This window comes from Carcharhinus amblyrhynchos, chromosome 2 (genome assembly GCF_965287045.1).
Source record: "Carcharhinus amblyrhynchos chromosome 2, sCarAmb.v2.hapA, whole genome shotgun sequence".
NCBI lineage: Eukaryota > Metazoa > Chordata > Chondrichthyes > Carcharhiniformes > Carcharhinidae > Carcharhinus > Carcharhinus amblyrhynchos.
Window position 1 is genome coordinate 144,364,655 of NC_137325.1, and position 18,941 is coordinate 144,383,595.

At 44.3% G+C, this 18,941-nt stretch overlaps 2 protein-coding genes across 2 annotated transcripts in view; both read left to right on the forward strand.

Moving 5' to 3' along the window:
• The window catches only part of LOC145359234 (protein lifeguard 1-like), a 60,664-nt gene extending 55,547 nt beyond the window's left edge, over positions 1 to 5,117 (forward strand). Inside the window, exon 7 of the mRNA XM_080213733.1 lies at positions 431 to 5,117. Coding sequence (XP_080069859.1) covers positions 431 to 580 — 150 coding nt within the window. The 3' untranslated portion in view covers positions 581 to 5,117. The remainder of the gene's footprint in view (positions 1 to 430) is intronic.
• Positions 5,118 to 17,783: 12,666 nt separating this feature from the next.
• Positions 17,784 to 18,941, forward strand: part of LOC145359951 (uncharacterized) — a 141,136-nt gene continuing 139,978 nt past the window's right edge. The window contains exon 1 of the mRNA XM_080214843.1: positions 17,784 to 17,818. The gene's annotated coding sequence lies outside the window, so the exon portion shown is untranslated. The remainder of the gene's footprint in view (positions 17,819 to 18,941) is intronic.

Sequence of the window (18,941 nt, forward strand, 5' to 3'; positions counted from 1 at the left end):
AATTCCAACAATTCTCAATCCTTTTGAGTAAAGAAATTTCTCCTCATCTTGGTCCTAAATGATTGCCTCTTTTTGTTGAAACTGTTCTAGATTCCTCAGCCAGTTGAAACAATATCTAAGTGTCTATACACAGCTAGACAGAGTAGATAGGGAATAACTGTTCCTGCTCATAAAAGGATCAGGGAAGAGAGGGCACAGATTTAAACTGATTTGCAAAAGGAGCAAATGTGATACAAATCATAGCATCATATAGTATAGAAGAGGCCTTTCAGCCCATTGAGCCTGTACCGACAAAAAATCTCCACCAATGTCACTTTCCAACACTTGGCCCGTAGCCTTGGATGTTATGACGGTGGTTACAGAATGATGAACAAACGTTTAAAGGAGATTAGCTGTCCAATCTAACTGTGTGCTCTTGATTCTTCTGCAGTTTTTGGCCATTGACACACAGATGATCCTGGGTAACAAACAGCTGGTTATCAGTCCGGAGGAATACGTTTTTGCAGCACTCAACCTTTATACCGATATTATTAATATCTTTATGTTCCTCATGACCATCATTGGGAGTACCAGAGAGTGAGATGTCAGCAAACAAGGAAGAGTGCTCCAAGTACAGCGAAGAACTAACCTGAAGCCATCTTTCCTTTTATTGTGTAGTCTAGGTTAAGGAATATTCCTTTTGACTGATACAGTTGTAATGCCACTCCTGTGAATAAGCATGTTTGCATGGATGGGCAAATGTGAATGTAACAGCTTCACTGTGGCCATCAGTGCATTCACTATCAGTTGCTTCTTGCAGCAGGTTCATCTACACATTTGATATTCCCTGTTACTTGTATCCTCCAATGACTTTAGTGTTCACCTTTCCAAAGCAGAAGATTAATCATGTAGTTAATTTAAAAATAATTACAAATTTCTTTGTGGAAGAGTGAGGTTGACACTACTGCAAAACACCACTTGTACACTTTGAGATAATCATGAATTGAGTATTTTGCCTCTGAAATTAAACCAACTGAAGTTGTTTAAAGCAACAGAACTAACACTAAACTTATTAAATTCTATTTCTGCATCTATTTAATCTCAAGTGAACCTGGATAGCGTACATGGTTTGCAAATCAGTGAAAATTAATTAACTGCGTAAGTGTGTAAGAATTGTGAATTACACTATAACTTGATTTAAGTAAGGAAAGTTTGTAGCTTTTAATGTACCCATTGTGATAACCTATACAGGCAATACAACAAACAATTGGAAAATAAGATTGTAAAATTGTTGGAGTGCATTGGGGAAGTGGGTTAAGGAGAGGAAGCACAGTTGTTTTGAATAACTGTCTATATTGTGTTTAAATCCAGTAATTAAAGTGGGTTTTGGGAACTAATTTTTTTAAAGCCAGAAATCGGCCTTTATTTTTGAATGAAGGCAACACTTCAGTTACTGAATTTAAGAAGAAAGAATTGGTCTTTTCAACTAGAAGCAGGTTATGTGCAGAGGAAACTGCAGTTGGAATTCAACCCAAGCAAAGGGAAATCCCTCAGTGGTTCATTTGTGTTTTGATTTATAAATTAAACTGGCTATTTGGCTGGCTGCATTAGGAATGTGTTCTGTGAGTAGAACTTGTATTGTTGAGGAAGGTGTCTAGAGCTGGTTAGTGACATTGTAACTTACTGAGAACTGCATTGCATTTTTAACATTTACGAATTTATGACACATGCACGTATGAAGAAGTTTGTGGTATGATGCTTTCCCTCTTGTAGTATTTGTTAGGTATATTGGATTAAAGAAAGCGAGTTTTTTGAATGCGTATTACAGGTACCCTTATTTCTGAATGTTTTCCAGCTTTTAGCTTGCTCAACTTGGGATTCCACACAACCTAACTTTAGATTATTTAAAATATTTTTGTTGGTCTTTTAACATAGCCATTGATAAATAAATAGGTTTCATTTTCCAATGCTTAAGAACTCAGATCCAACTATCGTCCAGCCCTTTCCCCATTTATGAATTAAGTTTAGATGATCAGAAACCACCAAAGAAATGAGACTTTGAATCATATTTGGGGTTGGTGTAACTAGAAGGGGAACTCCGCATAGGGCAACAAATATCAATATGTTTTGTGATGTAACTAACTCCAGTGAAATTTATCATGTAGAATTAACTGTAATGTACATTTTTGTATCCACTAACTGCATTGGTGCGATCAGTCATGGGCCATGCATCAGAAATGACTTGATTGAACGATTTAAGGTTTGCATGTACGTAAATGGGAATGTAAATGCTTTAAAAAGCATAGGTAATCAAGAGGGTGATTTGCTTGAAGTTGAGTGCTGTAAAGAAGGCTGGTCCAAACAATTTGCATTTCAAGGAAATAGTTTACTTTGTTATCAAATAAAAGTGCAAAGATTATAGTGTGTTTAAATTTTGAAAATGTTTTGACTGTGAACCCAGAACTTGTACAGCTGTTCAAAAATGCATGAGTAAAACTAATTTTTGATGTAATTGTGTTTGAGTATTTGAACATGGTAAGTTTTAGATTTTTTTTCTCATGTTCATTCTAGGTATTTATTTCTAACATGCAGTACAAACTATAGAAACCTGCAGGAAACAGTTTGATCTCGATGGAGATCCAAGTTAAGGTCAAAGATGCTTACTATGTTTTTAATTTTGAGAACTGCAAGAATAATTCACATTCCACTTGGGGGTATTTTATCTTGAAATGAGAAAACAAAGATCCTACCTTCAGGCACATTTTTGGAAAAAGTTTGCTTTAATTTTTGGAAATGAGCATTAAGAAAAGTTGTAATCAACTGACTAGAGATGTGATTTGTTCACCGTTTTGTCTCATCAATTTATATTGCTGGCTTGAAACGCGCTAATATTTTCAGGCTACCATTTTGAAATGGCATGAAGGCAAGAGTGCAGTGCAAGCTATGGTTTTAATCCTTTACCATAACTGTGCTGTAAAATACTAAAACATCACTAATACACTCATTTAAGCTATGGGCCAAATTATGCACAGCTCTTAAAATTCTTTTCAGCAGAAATTGACCAGTTAGCTACTAATGTTTATTCTTTACTCAAGTCTGCTCCTGCTTGTATCTCACCTGATCGACTTGTTTTCAGCTCTTGCTTTTAAAATTCAAGTGAAAGATTGTTGAACAAAGAAAATTTAACTCATTGAGTGTGTGCATTGCCATGCCAGCTAATTGGTAGTGCAAGTGAATGACAGACTAATACCAGAAGCTGAATCCTGACTAAATTTAAAGTTCAATTCTTTTCATTTTTTAAAATCCCAAAATAATGTTGCTCTCCTATCATTTAGTCTGAATTTGTGAACTTCTGTAGATAATACACTTGGAATGGGTAATAAATGCTGGCTTAACCAGCAATACCCAGATCCCATGAATAAAAATGTTAAAAAAAAACAGAAGGCTGCTAAGAGTTGGTGTGATTTTATAATTTGGCTTGTTGTTCCTTTACTGCAGAATTAGGCATTTAGTATGTTGAACAGTTTGACTTGATCTCACTCGAGTTGATTTTAGTAAAGATAAAGCTGATGGAAGTTTGGAGTGCTAACATCTGGGAATCCAGCAGTTTCTTGTTTGAAGGTATTGTTGATGTTCTCTCAACAAAATCCACTGTCCAGAGATTTTTTTTGTTCTAAGGTGTAATGGGATCCTTTCACTTCTGAGTCCTTGGTTCCAATTCTTGGAACTTCACCTCTCCTGACTTTGACTTTTGTGAAATCCTAGCCAAGTTCCTCGTGAACCGTGAGAAAATATCTTGTCTGGTAACAGTAGTCAGTCCCAGCCACAAGAATGTTTGCTGGAGTGAAGGAAAATAGACCTGACTTTGACATAAACCTTGTAGGTTTGAGATGAGAGTTGCATTATTAAGAGAGGGAGTTTTTCTCTGCCAATATCCTGTTGAATTTTATTTGGTAGCATATAATGCTGACAATTACTATCCTGTGTGCTCTTTCAGATTATCTTGAAATGGTTTGGTGAAAAATGGTACAAAAATAACAATCTGTTCCAAAATAAATTGCAATTCTATTCAATTCAGAAATTGCACATTTCAATTTCTGAACCTGTCTGTTCGTCAAGTCTCAATTCAGACAGCAGGATTTTCCAGCTGTTCTTGCTGATGAGATCTTCTGGTCCTGCTGAAGGTGATCTTCCGCACTGGTGGGTTTCCAGGAGGCGAGATAGGTGGATCATACAAAATGCTGTCAACGTTGGCAGGACTGAAAGATCCTGCTGGCAACCAATGGTGAGGTACCTCCACTGCTGGAGGGCTGGAAAATCCCAGCCATAATGACTTGGCAAAATAATATAACACATTTCAGATGTGTTGAGCAATTCCAGCAATAGATGAATTTCTATCTTCATCATTTGCATGAATTCATTTAAACTGCTGATTTGCTCAGTATTCTTAATATGTTGAATTAAGCAATCATTTACATGCCTGCTATTTTCTCTTTTTCACACATTGAAAAGATTTGAGTTGTCTTTTAAATGAGACCGAAGTACTCTTGTACAAATTTTAGCAGATGATTTCAGATTTTCCAGAGTTTGTTTATATTCAGTTGGGCAGTTTTAATGATGCTAAATGTATAGTATTTATAAGGTTGTTGATATTTATTACCACATGGTTTTGCATGACCTTCAAATCTGTTTAATGCAATGTTGGGATTCTTTTCAAGTAACTTTTTAACACAGTTTAAGATTTAGTAAAGTTTCTTCTGTAATAAACTTGGCATTTTTGAATGCTTTTTTTTCTGGAGCACCTATGTTTTCTATCATGTTGTCATTTAGATTATTGGGTCAGTGTGTGAATGCTAATCTAGTCACAATTTGACACGAGTTTTGCATCTGGAGAGGAAGTTGACTGTATTATCTATCCCCTCGTGTATTGTTAACTATAACGATCATCAAACCATTCAGCTTTCTCAACTCTATTTATCATTAACAAATGAAATGCTGATCTGATGAAACTCGATGCGGTTGTTAAAGGTTGGTAGTTAATGCACTTTTGACTTCAGATATGTTCTGTATTGCTATATATTAACTGATGCACCGTTGCAGTAATTAAACAAATTTAAATAAAGTTTTCATGCACTGTAGCAGTTTCATCCTTTGAAAACTACAGGTTCTGAACCAATTGTTGAAATCTCCATTTTTGTGTTGGGTTTTGAGTTAGTTTTAAGCAATGCTGAATTTGTAGACAGGAAAAAGTGAATCTTAATGCAGGTCATTAAATTTGTAGCCTTTTTGTTGTAAATTTTCTTTCTGTAGTTATTCCTTTGGCTATTAAGCTACTTGATTTTCTTCTATGGTTTAAAAAAAACTTAATACAATTATACTTACATTGCGCTTTGCTATAGATTTAGCACCAGGCATACCTAAAAATTAATGTTAACCTGGTGAAGCTACAACACAGGACTGATTACATGTACTGCTAAACAGCAGAATTAATATATAATAAATGGAACTGAACAATTCCACAGCAACAGATCAGGTCCAAGTTCTGCATTCCTGCCACACCAGCTTTGACTAATGGTGAGCAATTAAACAACTGGAGGGGAAAGCTCCACAAACATCCTTTCAAACGTATGATCAACATTTCATCTTAGATTCAGCTGAGATTTTTTCCAGTCAACATTTAAAGACCAAAGTCATTGGCTGGAATTCTCTGTCCATTTGCTGCTGACAGAGGGGCTGGAGAATTTGGAGCTCAACGAAATCTCTCTTTCCTGCAGCAGGATCCTGCTGGTGTGAACAGCTGGAGAATCCTGCCCATCTTTGATCTCAATACAAGCTCCATTATCTCAAATTCTGTCTCATTTCCTGACTGCTGTCTGGGATTGAACCACACTGTCAGCGTACTGTGTACTGTTTGAACATGAGAATCTTTGAATTCTATATCCTTCTCATCATAAAACTGTCTACTTACTAATATCATTTATTTTCACCACTGCATCAGTTTGTCTCCTGCTGAAAGCTTTTTCCATGCTATTGCTCCAGTGTTCTTCCGACCTGCCTTCCATCTCCTACTTCTGATAAATTTAAGCTCACTCCTATCTCATGCCTGGCACCAAGTTGCGTTTACCTCTCTACCCCTGTGCATAACAATCTGCATTGACTTGTACAAATTCTGCTGTACAAATCTCTGACTGCATTTTCTGTATCTGACTCCCTCTTTTTGCCCATTTCCACTGCCACGTCTTGACGATTGTGCTTCCAACTCAAATTTTGTCATTCACTTCCTCAATCTATTCACCTTTTATAAGATGCTCCTGTCAATCGAATTCTGATCAAGCTTTAGTCACTTATCTGACAACTTGCATTTGTACAACACCTTTTTAATAAGATGTTCCCAAGGTTCCTTACAGAAGTCTAATGAAACAAAATTGACACTGAGTCATGGAAGGAGACATTACAGCAGATGACCAAAAGCTTTTTCAAACGATAAGAGCTGGACATTTCCTACTGTTCACGCTGGTGAGATTCTCCAGGTCTGCTGTAGTAAATGGAGATTTGGCTGAGTGCCAAGTTCTACATCCTCATTTGCAGTGGTGGTGGGTTGTGAATGGCAGAATATTCTGGCCTACGTTTAGGGAGGACCTGAGGTGGTTGATCAAGGTGAAAATTTAACGCTCAGGGCTGAGAACATTGTCATATCAAATCAAACATTGTCATTGGAGAAACCATTAAATGCTGGGTTGTTTAAGAGCCCAGATATCTTGGAGGGATGAGAGATTCGAGGGGAGAGAAATGCAGAGGGATAAGGTCATGGAAGGATTTTGAACAATGAGAATTTTTAAAATCAAGGTGTTGCTTAATGGGGTTTGAGTTTAAGAGCTGTGGGGTTATGCTGCAACTATACCAGATGTTGGTGAGACTATGTTTAGAATGTTGTGTTCAGTTCTGGTCGCCTTACTAATAAGAGGGACGTGGAAGCATTGGGGAGAGTGCAGAGGAGATATACCAGGATGCTGCCTGGTTTGGAGGGAAGGCTTTAAGAGTAAAGGTTGGGGGAGCTGGGGCTTTTCTCTTTGGAGCAGAGGAGGAGGATGAGAGGTGACTTAATAGAGGTTTATAAGATGATGAGTGGGATTGATAGAGTGGATGTGCAGAGACTATTTCCTCGGTTGGATATAGCAGTTACTAGGGGGCATAACTAAGGTTCATGGTGGGAGATAATAGGGATGTCCGAGGTAGATTCTTCATTCGGGAATTGGGGTGTGGAATGCACTGCCTGCTGTGATAGTGGAGTCGGACACTTTAGGAACTTTCAAGCAGTTATTTGACAGGCAGATGGAGCACACCAGAATGATAGGGAGTGAGATGGCATGATCGTGGGATTGGACATAGTTCGGCACAACATTTGAGGGCCAAAGGGCCTGTACTGTGCTGTTCTATGTTCTAAATGGGATATCTAATATATTTACCTATTATTTATTAATCCATTGCATTTATCACTCCACAGGGAGAAGGGGGATTGGAGAATGGAGCCTGCGCTCAATGTTGCCTTTTTGATAATTGTGATTCAACTGAGGAAGAGAAAAAGGGCCCAGTTTTGACAAATCCCAGCCTGTGGTCCAGGGAAGTCCCAGCAAGAACTAGAGAATGAGGCAATTAGATCCACACCATGGAGGTGACTCACGAGTACACCATGCTTCTAATGATTACTTCTGCTACACATCAGCCTCGTCTCCAATCTCTGACTTTAGACCGAGGTCCATATCGCTGCTTTACTGCCTATCATCAATGACTTCTTTCCACTTTGCAGCAGGAATGTCTGCACACTCTGACTCCTACCTGTCAGCCTCTGAACTTAAATGGAGCCTTGACACAGTTTCCATTTACAAAAAGAACTACAGATAAAGTACTACTTTTACATGTTTAATGTTCGTATTAACCATTCTCTAATGTGCCGAACTAACACGCATCCACTGTAGAATCTGTATACTGTGTGTATACTCTTCCAGTAATACATATGCTAGTCCATGGATGCCTTTGTGTGGCATGCAGCTTTGTTAGGATCCAGCTTTCCTCCCCTTGGTCTTCCCTTACTCATCCTCCTCTTCTACCTTCTGCTGCTATAGTGAGCTGTGTCTACACCCATCCTTGCACATTGCCCTAGTGTTTGCTCTTTTCCAACCCCTCTTCCCACCGCCCCCCCCCCCCCCCCCCCCCAACATCATCTTGCCTCCCATACCTGTCTACTTGCCTTGATCTCACACCCTTATGTCTCATTCTGGCCTTTGGACTTTGGTCCTTTGCTGTGGTGACTGCATGAGCTCATACCACTGTGCTGCCCAGGTTGATACTGGTCTGGTTGTGGCATAGGGTATACACTGCAACTCCCAGGTGCTGTATTGATGCACTGGTGATGTGGGGGTCTATGGGCCCAGCAGCGTAGTGCTGTTTGTAAAGACCAAGATGGCAAAATGAAGGGTAGGAATTGGTATGCCCCAGAAGGCTGATGTGGTAGGTAGGTAGGCTTTGTGTTGCACTTGTCTTGAAGCCTCTAGCAAACTGAGGGTCGTCTTGTGCATGACATTTTTAGGCAGCAGGTTTGACACAATGTGATTTCTAGCTGGTATGATGCAAGATTGAAATACCTGATGGGATTCTAGTGGGCAGCTATTTTAATAAACACTCATGAGATACAAATTAATGTAAATAGAATTTGTGCCACCTGTCAGCAGGAAGTGTGACCTGCCAGTGGAGAACTGCAATAGGCTTACTGCCATATTGCCTCTTACTAAATAAGAACATAAGAAATAGGAGCAGGACGAGGCCATCTAGCCCTTCGAGCCTGCCCCACCATTCAATAAGATCATGGCTACTCTGAAGTGGATCAGTTCCACTTTTCCGCTTTCTCCCCATAACTCTTAATTCCCCTTTCTATCAGAAACCTATTTACCTGCGACTTAAATATATTTAGCGAGGTAGCCTCCACCACTTCAGCGGGCAGAGAATTCCAGAGATTCACAACCCTTTGACTGAAGAAGTCTCCCCGCTCCCCCCCCCCAATCTTGAGGCTGTGTCCTGTAGTCCTGCTATCCTTTAAGCGGGAAGAATTTCTCTACTTCTACCCTATCCATACCCTTCATTATCTTATACGTCTCTATAAGATCCCCCTGCTCATTCTTCTCAACTCCAACGAGTATAGACCCAGTCTATTTAGTCTCTCTTCATAGGCCAACCCCCTCATCTCGGGTATCAGCCTAGTGAACCTCCTCCACACTCCCTCCAAGGCCAATATATCCTTGCGCAAGTGCAGCGACCAAAACTGCACACAGTACTCCAGCTGTGGCCTCACCCGTACCCTGTACAGTTGCAGCAAGACCTCCTTACTTTTATATTCTATCCTCCTCGCTATAAAGGCTAACGTTCCATTTGCCGCCTTGACCTGCAGACTGGGTTTTTGTGATTCGTGCACAAGGACCCCCAGCTCCTTCTGCACCGTAGCATAGCTTTTTGCCTTTTAAATAATAATCCCTCCTACTATTATTTCTGCCAAAGTGGATAACCTCACACTTGCTAACATTATACTCCATCTGCTAGATCCTCTCCCACAGCCTATCCAGATCTCTCTGCAGACTTTCTACACCCTCCACGCAATTTGCTTTCCACTCATCATTGTGGCATTAGCAAATTTCATCACCCTACACTCAGCCCCCTCCTCCAGATCATCTATATAAATGGTAAACACCGATCCCTGCGGCACTCCACTAGTCACCAACTGCCAATCAGAATAGCACCCAGTGATACCAACTCTCTGCTTCCTGTTAGACAGCCAATTCTCCATCCACGCTAACACCTTACCCCCAACTCCGTGTACCCTAACCTTCTGTAGCTACCTTTTGTGAGGCACCTTATCAAATGCCTTTTGGAAATCTAAAAACACCACATCCACTGGTTCCTCTCTGTCTACTGCACTAGTCACATCCTCATAGAAATCCAATAAATTCATCAAACACAACTTCCCCTTAATGAATCCGTGCTGCATCTGCTCGATCAAACCATTCTTTTGTAGGTGCCTTGCTATTTCTTCTTTGATGACGGATTCTAGCATTACACAGAACATAGGTCTCTTTGTGGTGTAGTGTCCTTTTGACCCACAAGTTGTGCTGATCATATCCTTACCTATAACCCTTGATCCAATTAAATCCCATGTATTCATCCAGAAATCTCTTAAAAGACATAAGAACATAAGAAATAGGAGCAGGAGTAGGCCATCCAGCCCTTCGAGCCTGCCCCGCCATTCAATAAGATCATGGCTGATCTGTCGCTGCTCAGTTCCACTTTCCCGCCCTCTCCCCATAACCCTTAATCCCCTCTCCTATCAAAAACCCATCAACCCGCATCTTAAAAATATTTAGCGAGGCAGCCTCCACCACTTCAACGGGCAGAGAATTCCAGAGATTCACCACCCTTTGAGTGAAGAAGTTCCTCCTCAACTCCGTTCTAAACCGCCCCCCTTTTATCTTGAGGATGTGCCCCCTAGTCCTACTGTCTTTTTTGAGCGGGAAGAGTCTTTCCACCTCTATCCTATCCATCCCATTCATCATCTTATACGTCTCAAAGAGATCTCCCCTCATTCTTCTAAACTCTAACGAGTACAAGCCTAGCTTATTCAGCCTCTCCTCATAGCTCAACCCCCTCAACTCCGGTATCAGCCCAGTAAACCTCCTCTGCACTCCCTCCAAGGCCAAAATATGTTTGCGCAGGTGCGGCGCCCAGAACTGCACACAGTACTCCAGCTGCGGCCTCACCAATGCCCTATACAGCTGCAGCAAGACCTCCCTACTTTTATATTCAATCCCCCTTGCTGTGAAGGCCAGCATCCCATTCGCCTTCCTGACCACCTGCTGCACCTGCAAGCTGGGTTTTTGCGACTCATGCACAAGGACCCCGAGGTCCCTCTGCACCGTCGCCTGTTGCAGTTTTTCGCCCTGTAAGTAATAGTCCTTCCTACCATTCTTCCTACCAAAGTGGACCACCTCACACTTGCCAACATTAAATTCCATTTGCCAGTTCCTGGCCCATTCGCCCAGCCTATCTAGATCCTTCTGCAGACTCTCCACACCCTCCGCACAATTTGCCGTTCCCCCAATCTTGATGTCATCAGCAAATTTCGACACTCTACACTCGGTTCCCTCCTCCAGATCATCTATATAAATGGTAAAAAGCTGAGGCCCCAGCACCGACCCCTGGGGCACTCCACTAGTCACCATCCGCCAATCCGAATAGCACCCGTTGACCCCCACTCTCTGCCTCCTATTTGACAACCAATCCTCTATCCACGCTAACACCCTACCCCCAACTCCATGTCCCTCGACCTTCTGCAATAACCTCTTGTGAGGCACTTTGTCAAACGCCTTCTGAAAATCTAGAAAGACCACATCCACCGGCTCTCCTCTATCCACCGCCCTAGACACATCCTCATAGAACTCCAGTAAATTTGTCAGACACGACTTCCCTTTAATGAAACCGTGCTGCGTCTGCTCTATCAAGCAATTCCCTTTGAGATGCCTCGCAATTTCCTCCTTAATGACAGATTCTAACATTTTACCTACCACAGACGTTAAACTAACCGGCCTATAATTCCCCGCCTTTTGCCTGGCACCCTTCTTAAACAACGGCGTAACATTAGCCGTTTTCCAATCATCTGGCACTTCCCCAGAATCCAGCGACGTTTGGAAAATAACCACCAAGGCATCCACTACCACCTCCGCCATTTCTTTCAGAACTCTCGGATGCATTCCATCCGGTCCTGGGGACTTGTCCACAATCAGCCCCTCCAGTCTGTCGAGCACCGCCTCTCTAGTAACAGTAATGTCATTAAGACCCTCCAGTCCTACCACCTTTCCATCGCTAACACCCGGCAAATTATTCACGTTCTCCGTGAAGACAGAAACAAAAAAGTTATTCAATACCTTAGCCATATCCCCATCCCCTACCACTAGGTCCCCTTTCTCATCCTCTAAAGGACCAACATTCAACCTAGTCAGCCTCTTCCTTTTTATATATTTATAAAAACTCTTGCTATCCTTTTTAAATTAAGCGCTAGCCCAGCTTCATAGTTTCTCCTACCCTTCTTTATCAACTTCTTTGTCAATCTTTGTTGACATTTAAACTTCTCCCAATCCTCTTCTCGCCCATTACTCTTAGCTACTCTAAATTCCTCCGCTTTTAGTTTAACACTTTCCTTCACCTCCTTCGTTATCCACGGCTTATTACCTTCTCCTACTATCCTTTTTGACCATCGGAATAAATTTCCGCTGAGCACCAAGAAAGATCTCCTTAAAGATCCTCCACTGCTCCTCAACAGACCCTCCCTCCAATGCGCTCCCCCAGTCCACATTCGCCAATTCTTCTCTCATCCTACCGTACTCCCCTCTATTCAAACAAAGGACGCGTGTCCGGGAACCCACTTTCTCCTCCTCCATCTGCACCAGAAACTCCACCATACAATGATCACTCTCCCCAAGAGGATCCTTCACCACAAGGTCCCTAATTCTACCCGCCTCATTACATAGCACCAGATCCAAGATAGCTCGCTCCCTCGTCGGCTCCAACACACAGTGTTCGAGGAAACTATCCCGGCAGCATTCCAAGAACTCTTCCTCGAGCCCCCCGCATCCAACATGGGTCGACCAATCAATATGCAGATTGAAATCCCCCATAACTACAGCCGTCCCATTCCTGCACGCCGCACTTATTTGCGCGCTAACAGCCCGCCCCACCTCCAGATCATTATTCGGGGGCCTATAGACGACACCCACCAGCGTCTTCCTCCCTTTGCTGTTCCTAATCTCCACCCACAACGATTCCACCCTCTGCTCCTTGGCTCCAATATCATCCCTTGCTACCACTGTGATGCTATCCTTAATCAGCAGAGCTACGCGCCCCCCCCCCCCCCCTTTTCCCTCCTGCCTATCCTTCCTAAACACTTGATAGCCCTGTACATTCAGCTCCCAGTCCCTGTCACCCTGCAGCCACGTCTCTGTAATGACCACCAGATCGTATCCATTTGTGTCGATCTGTGCCACCAGCTCATCCACTTTATTCCGAATGCTTCGTGCATTCAGATGAAGTGCTTTCATCCCAGCCTTCACCTGGACCCTATTTGTCGCAACGCCACCAACTATACTCACGCCCCCTACTCCCTCTATTATTGGGACATCCTCGGCCTCTTCCCTTACATGTACCCTCTCCTTAACTTTAGACCTTGTACCATCACCTACCCTCGCACCCTCCCCCCCCTAATTAGTTTAAAGCCCTGTCTACAGTCCTCTTTACTCGATTCGCCAGCACTCCGGTCCCAGCATGGTTCAGACCAACCCCATCCCGCCCGAACAGGTCCCACCTACCCCAATACTGGTGCCAATGCCCCATAAATTCAAACCCATTCCTCCCACACCAATCCCTGAGCCACCCATTCACTTCCTTAATCCTGTCAACCCTACGCCTGTCTGCACATGGTTAAAAGTCTGACAACACCAGGTTTTAGTCCAACCTATTTATTTGATAATATTCTCACTAGCTTTCGAGGGGACAGCCTCCTCCCCTCGAAAGCTAGTGAGAATATTATCAAATAAATAGGTTGGACTAAAACCTGGTGTTGTCAGACTTTTTACTGTGTTTACGCCAGTCCAACGCCGGCATACCCACATCATGCACACGGTTCAGGCAGTAGCCCAGAGATGACCACCTTGTCGGTTCTACTTTTTAATTCCATTCCCAGCTTTTCATACTCCCTCCCCAGATCCTCAGTCTGCATTTTGCTTACGTCGCCGGCACCCACATGTACCACAACGACCGGATTCTCACCCTCCCACTCCAGGTTCCTCTGCAGCCCAGCTGCGACATCCCGTACCCAAGCACCGGGCAGACAACACACCCTTCTGTGCACTTTGTCATTGTGACAAAGGACAGTGTCAATACCTTTCACCCCACTATCCCCAATCACTACTACGTTCCTTTTCTCCCTCTCTTTGCCTATGTCCTGCTGCATCACTTTGCTCACCAACCTCACCTGCCTCGTTCTTGTCCAGCCTGGAAGCAAGAACCTCAAACCTGTTATGCAGATTAAGAGGCTGAGGCCTCTGCTCCTCACCCCCCTTCCTCCTCCCAGCAGCCCCCTCTTGTCCCTGACCCTTAGAGTTAGCCAGTCTAGGGGGGGTGGATGTCACTTGCACCCCATTGCCAATGGCACCCTCTCTCCCCCTGATGAGCCTCAGCGTCTGTAGCTCAGAGGCCAGCTCATTTACCCTGAGCTGGAGCTCCTCCAGCAACCTGCACTTACTACAGACATGGTCACTGGGATGAATCCTGGGGTCCACCAGTTCCCACATCATACAGAAACCACACATCACATGCCCCTCCATTATTCACTTTAGTAGTTTTGAAAAAAATTTTTTTTTTGTTTTTCAAACGAACTCACCTGGCCTTTTTTCCTTCGAGCCCTTTTTGATATTAAGCCCTAGTAGCTCACTCTGCTTCCCACTCTCTCTGCTGCCCGCTCAGACGCTGCCCGCTGTCTACACCAGGCCTCCTTTTAAACCTGGCGCTGATTTAAAGCTGATGTCCCACAACTGCCTGCTAACCACTCCCTCAGAATTCTTAAAGCAGTAAATACAATAAATAAATGCTTTAAACAGTTCTACAAAGAACAAAGTGCTTTAAACTTATTTTAAACAGGTTTTTAACAGGTAAAATCTTAGCTCTCTCTCTGCTCCTTCACTCGTCTGCTCCAGCAAACAAGACCCCAGCGTGTTCGCCTCTACCACCACCAATGGCAGCCACTTCCACTCACCCACCATCCTCTGAGTGAAAAACTTATCCCTGACGTTTCCTCTGTCCTGCCTCTACACCACAGGCACTTTGGGAAAATAAGGAAATGGCCTATAAGTTGAACAGATGTATTGCATCTAGTTCACTGTTCAGTGACAGTATTGCTCCACCAGGCTCTCCTTGTAAATAACACCATGAGGAAAATTTTTTTATATCCACCGGAGCAGGAACAAAGACCTTGTTCATCCAAAAGATGAATCTCATCCAAAAGCCAGCAGCTCAGACTGAGGCACAAACAGCTGAGGGTGTAAACTGCTAACCTTGTTTGGACCATGTGAGCAACAGGTAAAGATGCTGTTAACACATATATCTGTACACCATAGAGAAATAGCTTAAAGTCAGGTAGACTGGATATAGCCAGGCACATTGATAACCCACATTATGGAAACAACTGAGAGTTTAGTCACAAACATAGGGTATAAGATTTGCTGCTGCTAACAGAGCAATAGTTAGGGATAATAAAAAGACTGCCTGTGGTGTAGAAATAACACCAGAGGTGTGGTGTGCAGTGAAGCATACACCACATCTTGAAGGAATGTACGAGGTCCAAGTTACAAAAAGCAAATGGTCTGCAAGATGTGTTGTTTCTACAACTAAGCATAAAAGGGGGAAAAAGGTCACTGAGATAGTCGGGACAGCAGTGATTAAGTTGGCAAAGGATTGATTACCGCCAATCTGAACTGGACATGTAACAGTGTTGGATAAGATGGATGAGTTTGCTAATGCACTCTTGTGATAACAGGAGACATTGTTCGATGGGGAGTAGAGGGGATAGAAACTTGGGGCACCTCGAGCCAATAGGGGAATGACAACACATAGATGGGACAGGGACCACCAATTAGGGGAGAACAACACATTGCAAAGCCATTACAATGCTTGTAAAAAAGTATAAAAATGTGCTGCAAATCGATGTAAGGTGTGCCTATTTTATTGGACACCCGGTCTTGCAAGAACGTTAAATATCTTGCTCCTTCAGAACTTGACTTGACTAAATTGTTGGACTGTGAGCTGCGTTTCTCACAGACCACGGCCAAGAATGGAAAACAAAATAGCAAAACTTTTCCTACGATCTGTACCTATTGAGGCATGGCTGCTACATATATATTTTATCACCATAAATTAAATGAGTTGGACTACAATACACTTCCAGAAATAAAAATGAAAATGTTGTTAAGTGGGTGGCCCCTCGGTGCGCAAACGCAGTGCCGGCTGAAAGCCTTGCCGGGAATGGGTCGCCCCGCGATGCGCAGACGCAGTGCTGGCTGAAAGCTGATGACACCAAGATTGGAGGAACGGCAAATTGTGCGGAGGGTGTGGAGAGTCTGCAGAAGGATCTAGATAGGCTGGGCGAATGGGCCAGGAAATGGCAAATGGAATTTAATGTTGGCAAGTGCGAGGTGGTCCACTTTGGTAGGAATAATGGTAGGAAGGACTATTACTTACTGAGAAAAACTGCAGCAGGCGACGGTGCAGAGGGACCTCGGGGTCCTTGTTCGTGAGTCGCAAAAACCCAGCTTGCAGGTGCAGCAGGTGGTCAGGAAGGCGAATGGGATGCTGGCCTTCATAGCGAGGGGGATTGAATATAAAAGTAGGGAGGTCTTGCTGCAGCTGTAAAGGGCATTGGTGAGGCCGCAGCTGGAGTACTGTGTGCAGTTTTGGGCGCCGCACCTGCGCAAAGATATTTTGGCCTTGGAGGGAGTGCAGAAGAGGTTTACTCGGCTGATACTGGAGTTGAGGGGGTTGAACTATGAGGAGAGGCTGAATAAACTAGGCTTGTACTCGTTAGAGTTTAGAAGAATGAGGGGAGATCTCATTGAGACGTATAAGATGATGAATGGGATGGATAGGATAGAGGTGGAGAGACTCTTCCCGCTCAAAAAAGACAGTAGGACTAGGGGGCACAGCCTCAAAATAAAGGGGGGGGGTGCGGTTTAGAACGGAGTTGAGGAGGAACTTCTTCACTCAAAGGGTGGTGAATCTCTGGAATTCTCTGCCCGTTGAAGTGGTGGAGGCTGCCTCGCTAAATATTTTTAAGAAGCAGGTTGATGGGTTTTTGATAAGAGAGGGGATTAAGGGTTATGGGGAGAGGGCGCAAATGTGGAACTGAGCCACGACAGATCAGCCATGATCTTATTGAATGGCGGGGCAGGCTCGAACGGCTCACTCCTGCTCCTATCTCTTATGTTCTTAAGCTTCGCAGGAGGTGGGTGGCCCTGCGATGCGCAGACGCAGTGCCGGCTGAAAGGTCCGCGAGAAGTGGGTGGCCGCGCGGTGCGCAGACGCAGTGCCGGCTGAAAGCCTCGCGGGAGGTTGATGGCCCCGCGATGCACAGACGCAGTGCCGACGGAAAGCCTCGCGGGAAGCGGGTGGCCCCGCGGTGCACAGACGCAGTGCCGGCCGAAAGCTTTGCGGGAAGCGGGTGGCCCCGCGATGCGCAGACGGAACGCCGGCCGAAAGTCTCAAGAGCAGGCGCAGAGCAGAAGCAGTGCCGGCCGACAGCCTTTAGCGCGCGGATGCGCGCGCGCTGTCGTGGCCGAAAGGCTCGTGCGAGGCGGTTGGCCCTTAGGCGCCGTTCTTCGCGGTGCGCAGGCGCAGAGATAGTGCCGGCTGCCGGTTGCCGGCAGAAAGCCGTTAGGCGCGAGCGGAGCGCGCGAGCATTTGGAGCGGCTCGAGGGGAAGGTGCTGTTCTGTTGGTTTGGCGTCGTCGTGTTGGCGGCAGCAGAAGATGGCCGTGGAGCGGCGCCGAGAAAGTCTGAAGTGGCTGGGGATGAGGGGGAGAAAGAAAAGGGGGGGGGGAAGGCGGGGGGGGGGAAGGCAGGGCGGGAATGATGTGTGGCGGCGGAGAGAAGTGTGTGGGAGAGTTCAGAAATGGTGGCGCAGTAATACAGAGAAAGGAAGACTGCTTTGGAGGAAAATAACATTGGTGCAAAGAGCAGGATATACAGTTTGACAGGTGAGTATGAATGTGGTGGCCACTGTGGTATTAATCACACTTCATTAGAGTTTATTCCAAGATGTATTTTTTCTGTCCAATAAAGCAAATAAACCCTGAGTGGTTAATTCCATTAGCGGAAGAAAAGATCTGCATCAGTTCATCAGATATAGGAGCAGAATTAGGCCATTTGGCCCATCAACTCTGCTCTGCCGTTCGATCATGGCTGATGAGCTCCTCATCCCCATTTTCCTGCCTTCTCCCCATAACCCTTCAAATCATTAACAATTACATTACAGGGACCTGTTACACTGAATGTCAGCATTTGGGCACCGTGGGACTTGGACTCCAGGAGGTGGACAAGACGGAAGGAAAGAATGACGTGAACATACATTTAACCTGGATTTTGATTAGCTCATCACAGATAGTACAGGGTTGACCCAGTGTCACCAACTGGGTAGCTAGTTGACATTAATTTCAGACACAGCAACCTGTTCCCTCCTTTTAAATCAGGAATGCCTCAAGAATCTGCCCTTTGCTCCCTCAGCTTTCCCATCTCTATACTTCCCTCTGCGGAAATTATCCAAAAATATGCCATATGGGGTGAATTTTCCTGTCCCGGCCGCCACAGGAATACTACTGGACAAGGGGTGGACCATGGAAAGGTCCGTTGACCTCAGGTGAATTTTTCTAATTTTGGGGCGAATGCAGATGGACAATCCCATCCCAGGTTTCACATGAGCACTGAACACATAAAACTCTCATAACCACCAGGCTGTTTTGTGTTGTTACATTGTTTAACTCAGTTATGGACCAACTATAATTTAACCCAATTCAACCTTTGGAAGATTGAAGCCATTGTCTTTGATCCCCACCATCGCTATGTATTCAGCCCCATTTCCCAGTCACTGCGAGGTTGAACCAGATCGTCCACAGGCTGGCAGTCCATAGAATCCCTACAGCACAGAAGAAGGCCACTTGGCCTATCGAGTCTGTACCGACCACAATCCCACGCAGGCCCTATTCCCATAACCCTCAACATTTACCCTGCCTATCCTCTTGACACTAGGGTCAATTTAGCACGGCCAGTCAACCTAACCAGCACATTTTTGGACTGTGGGAGGAAACCAGAGCACCTGGATGA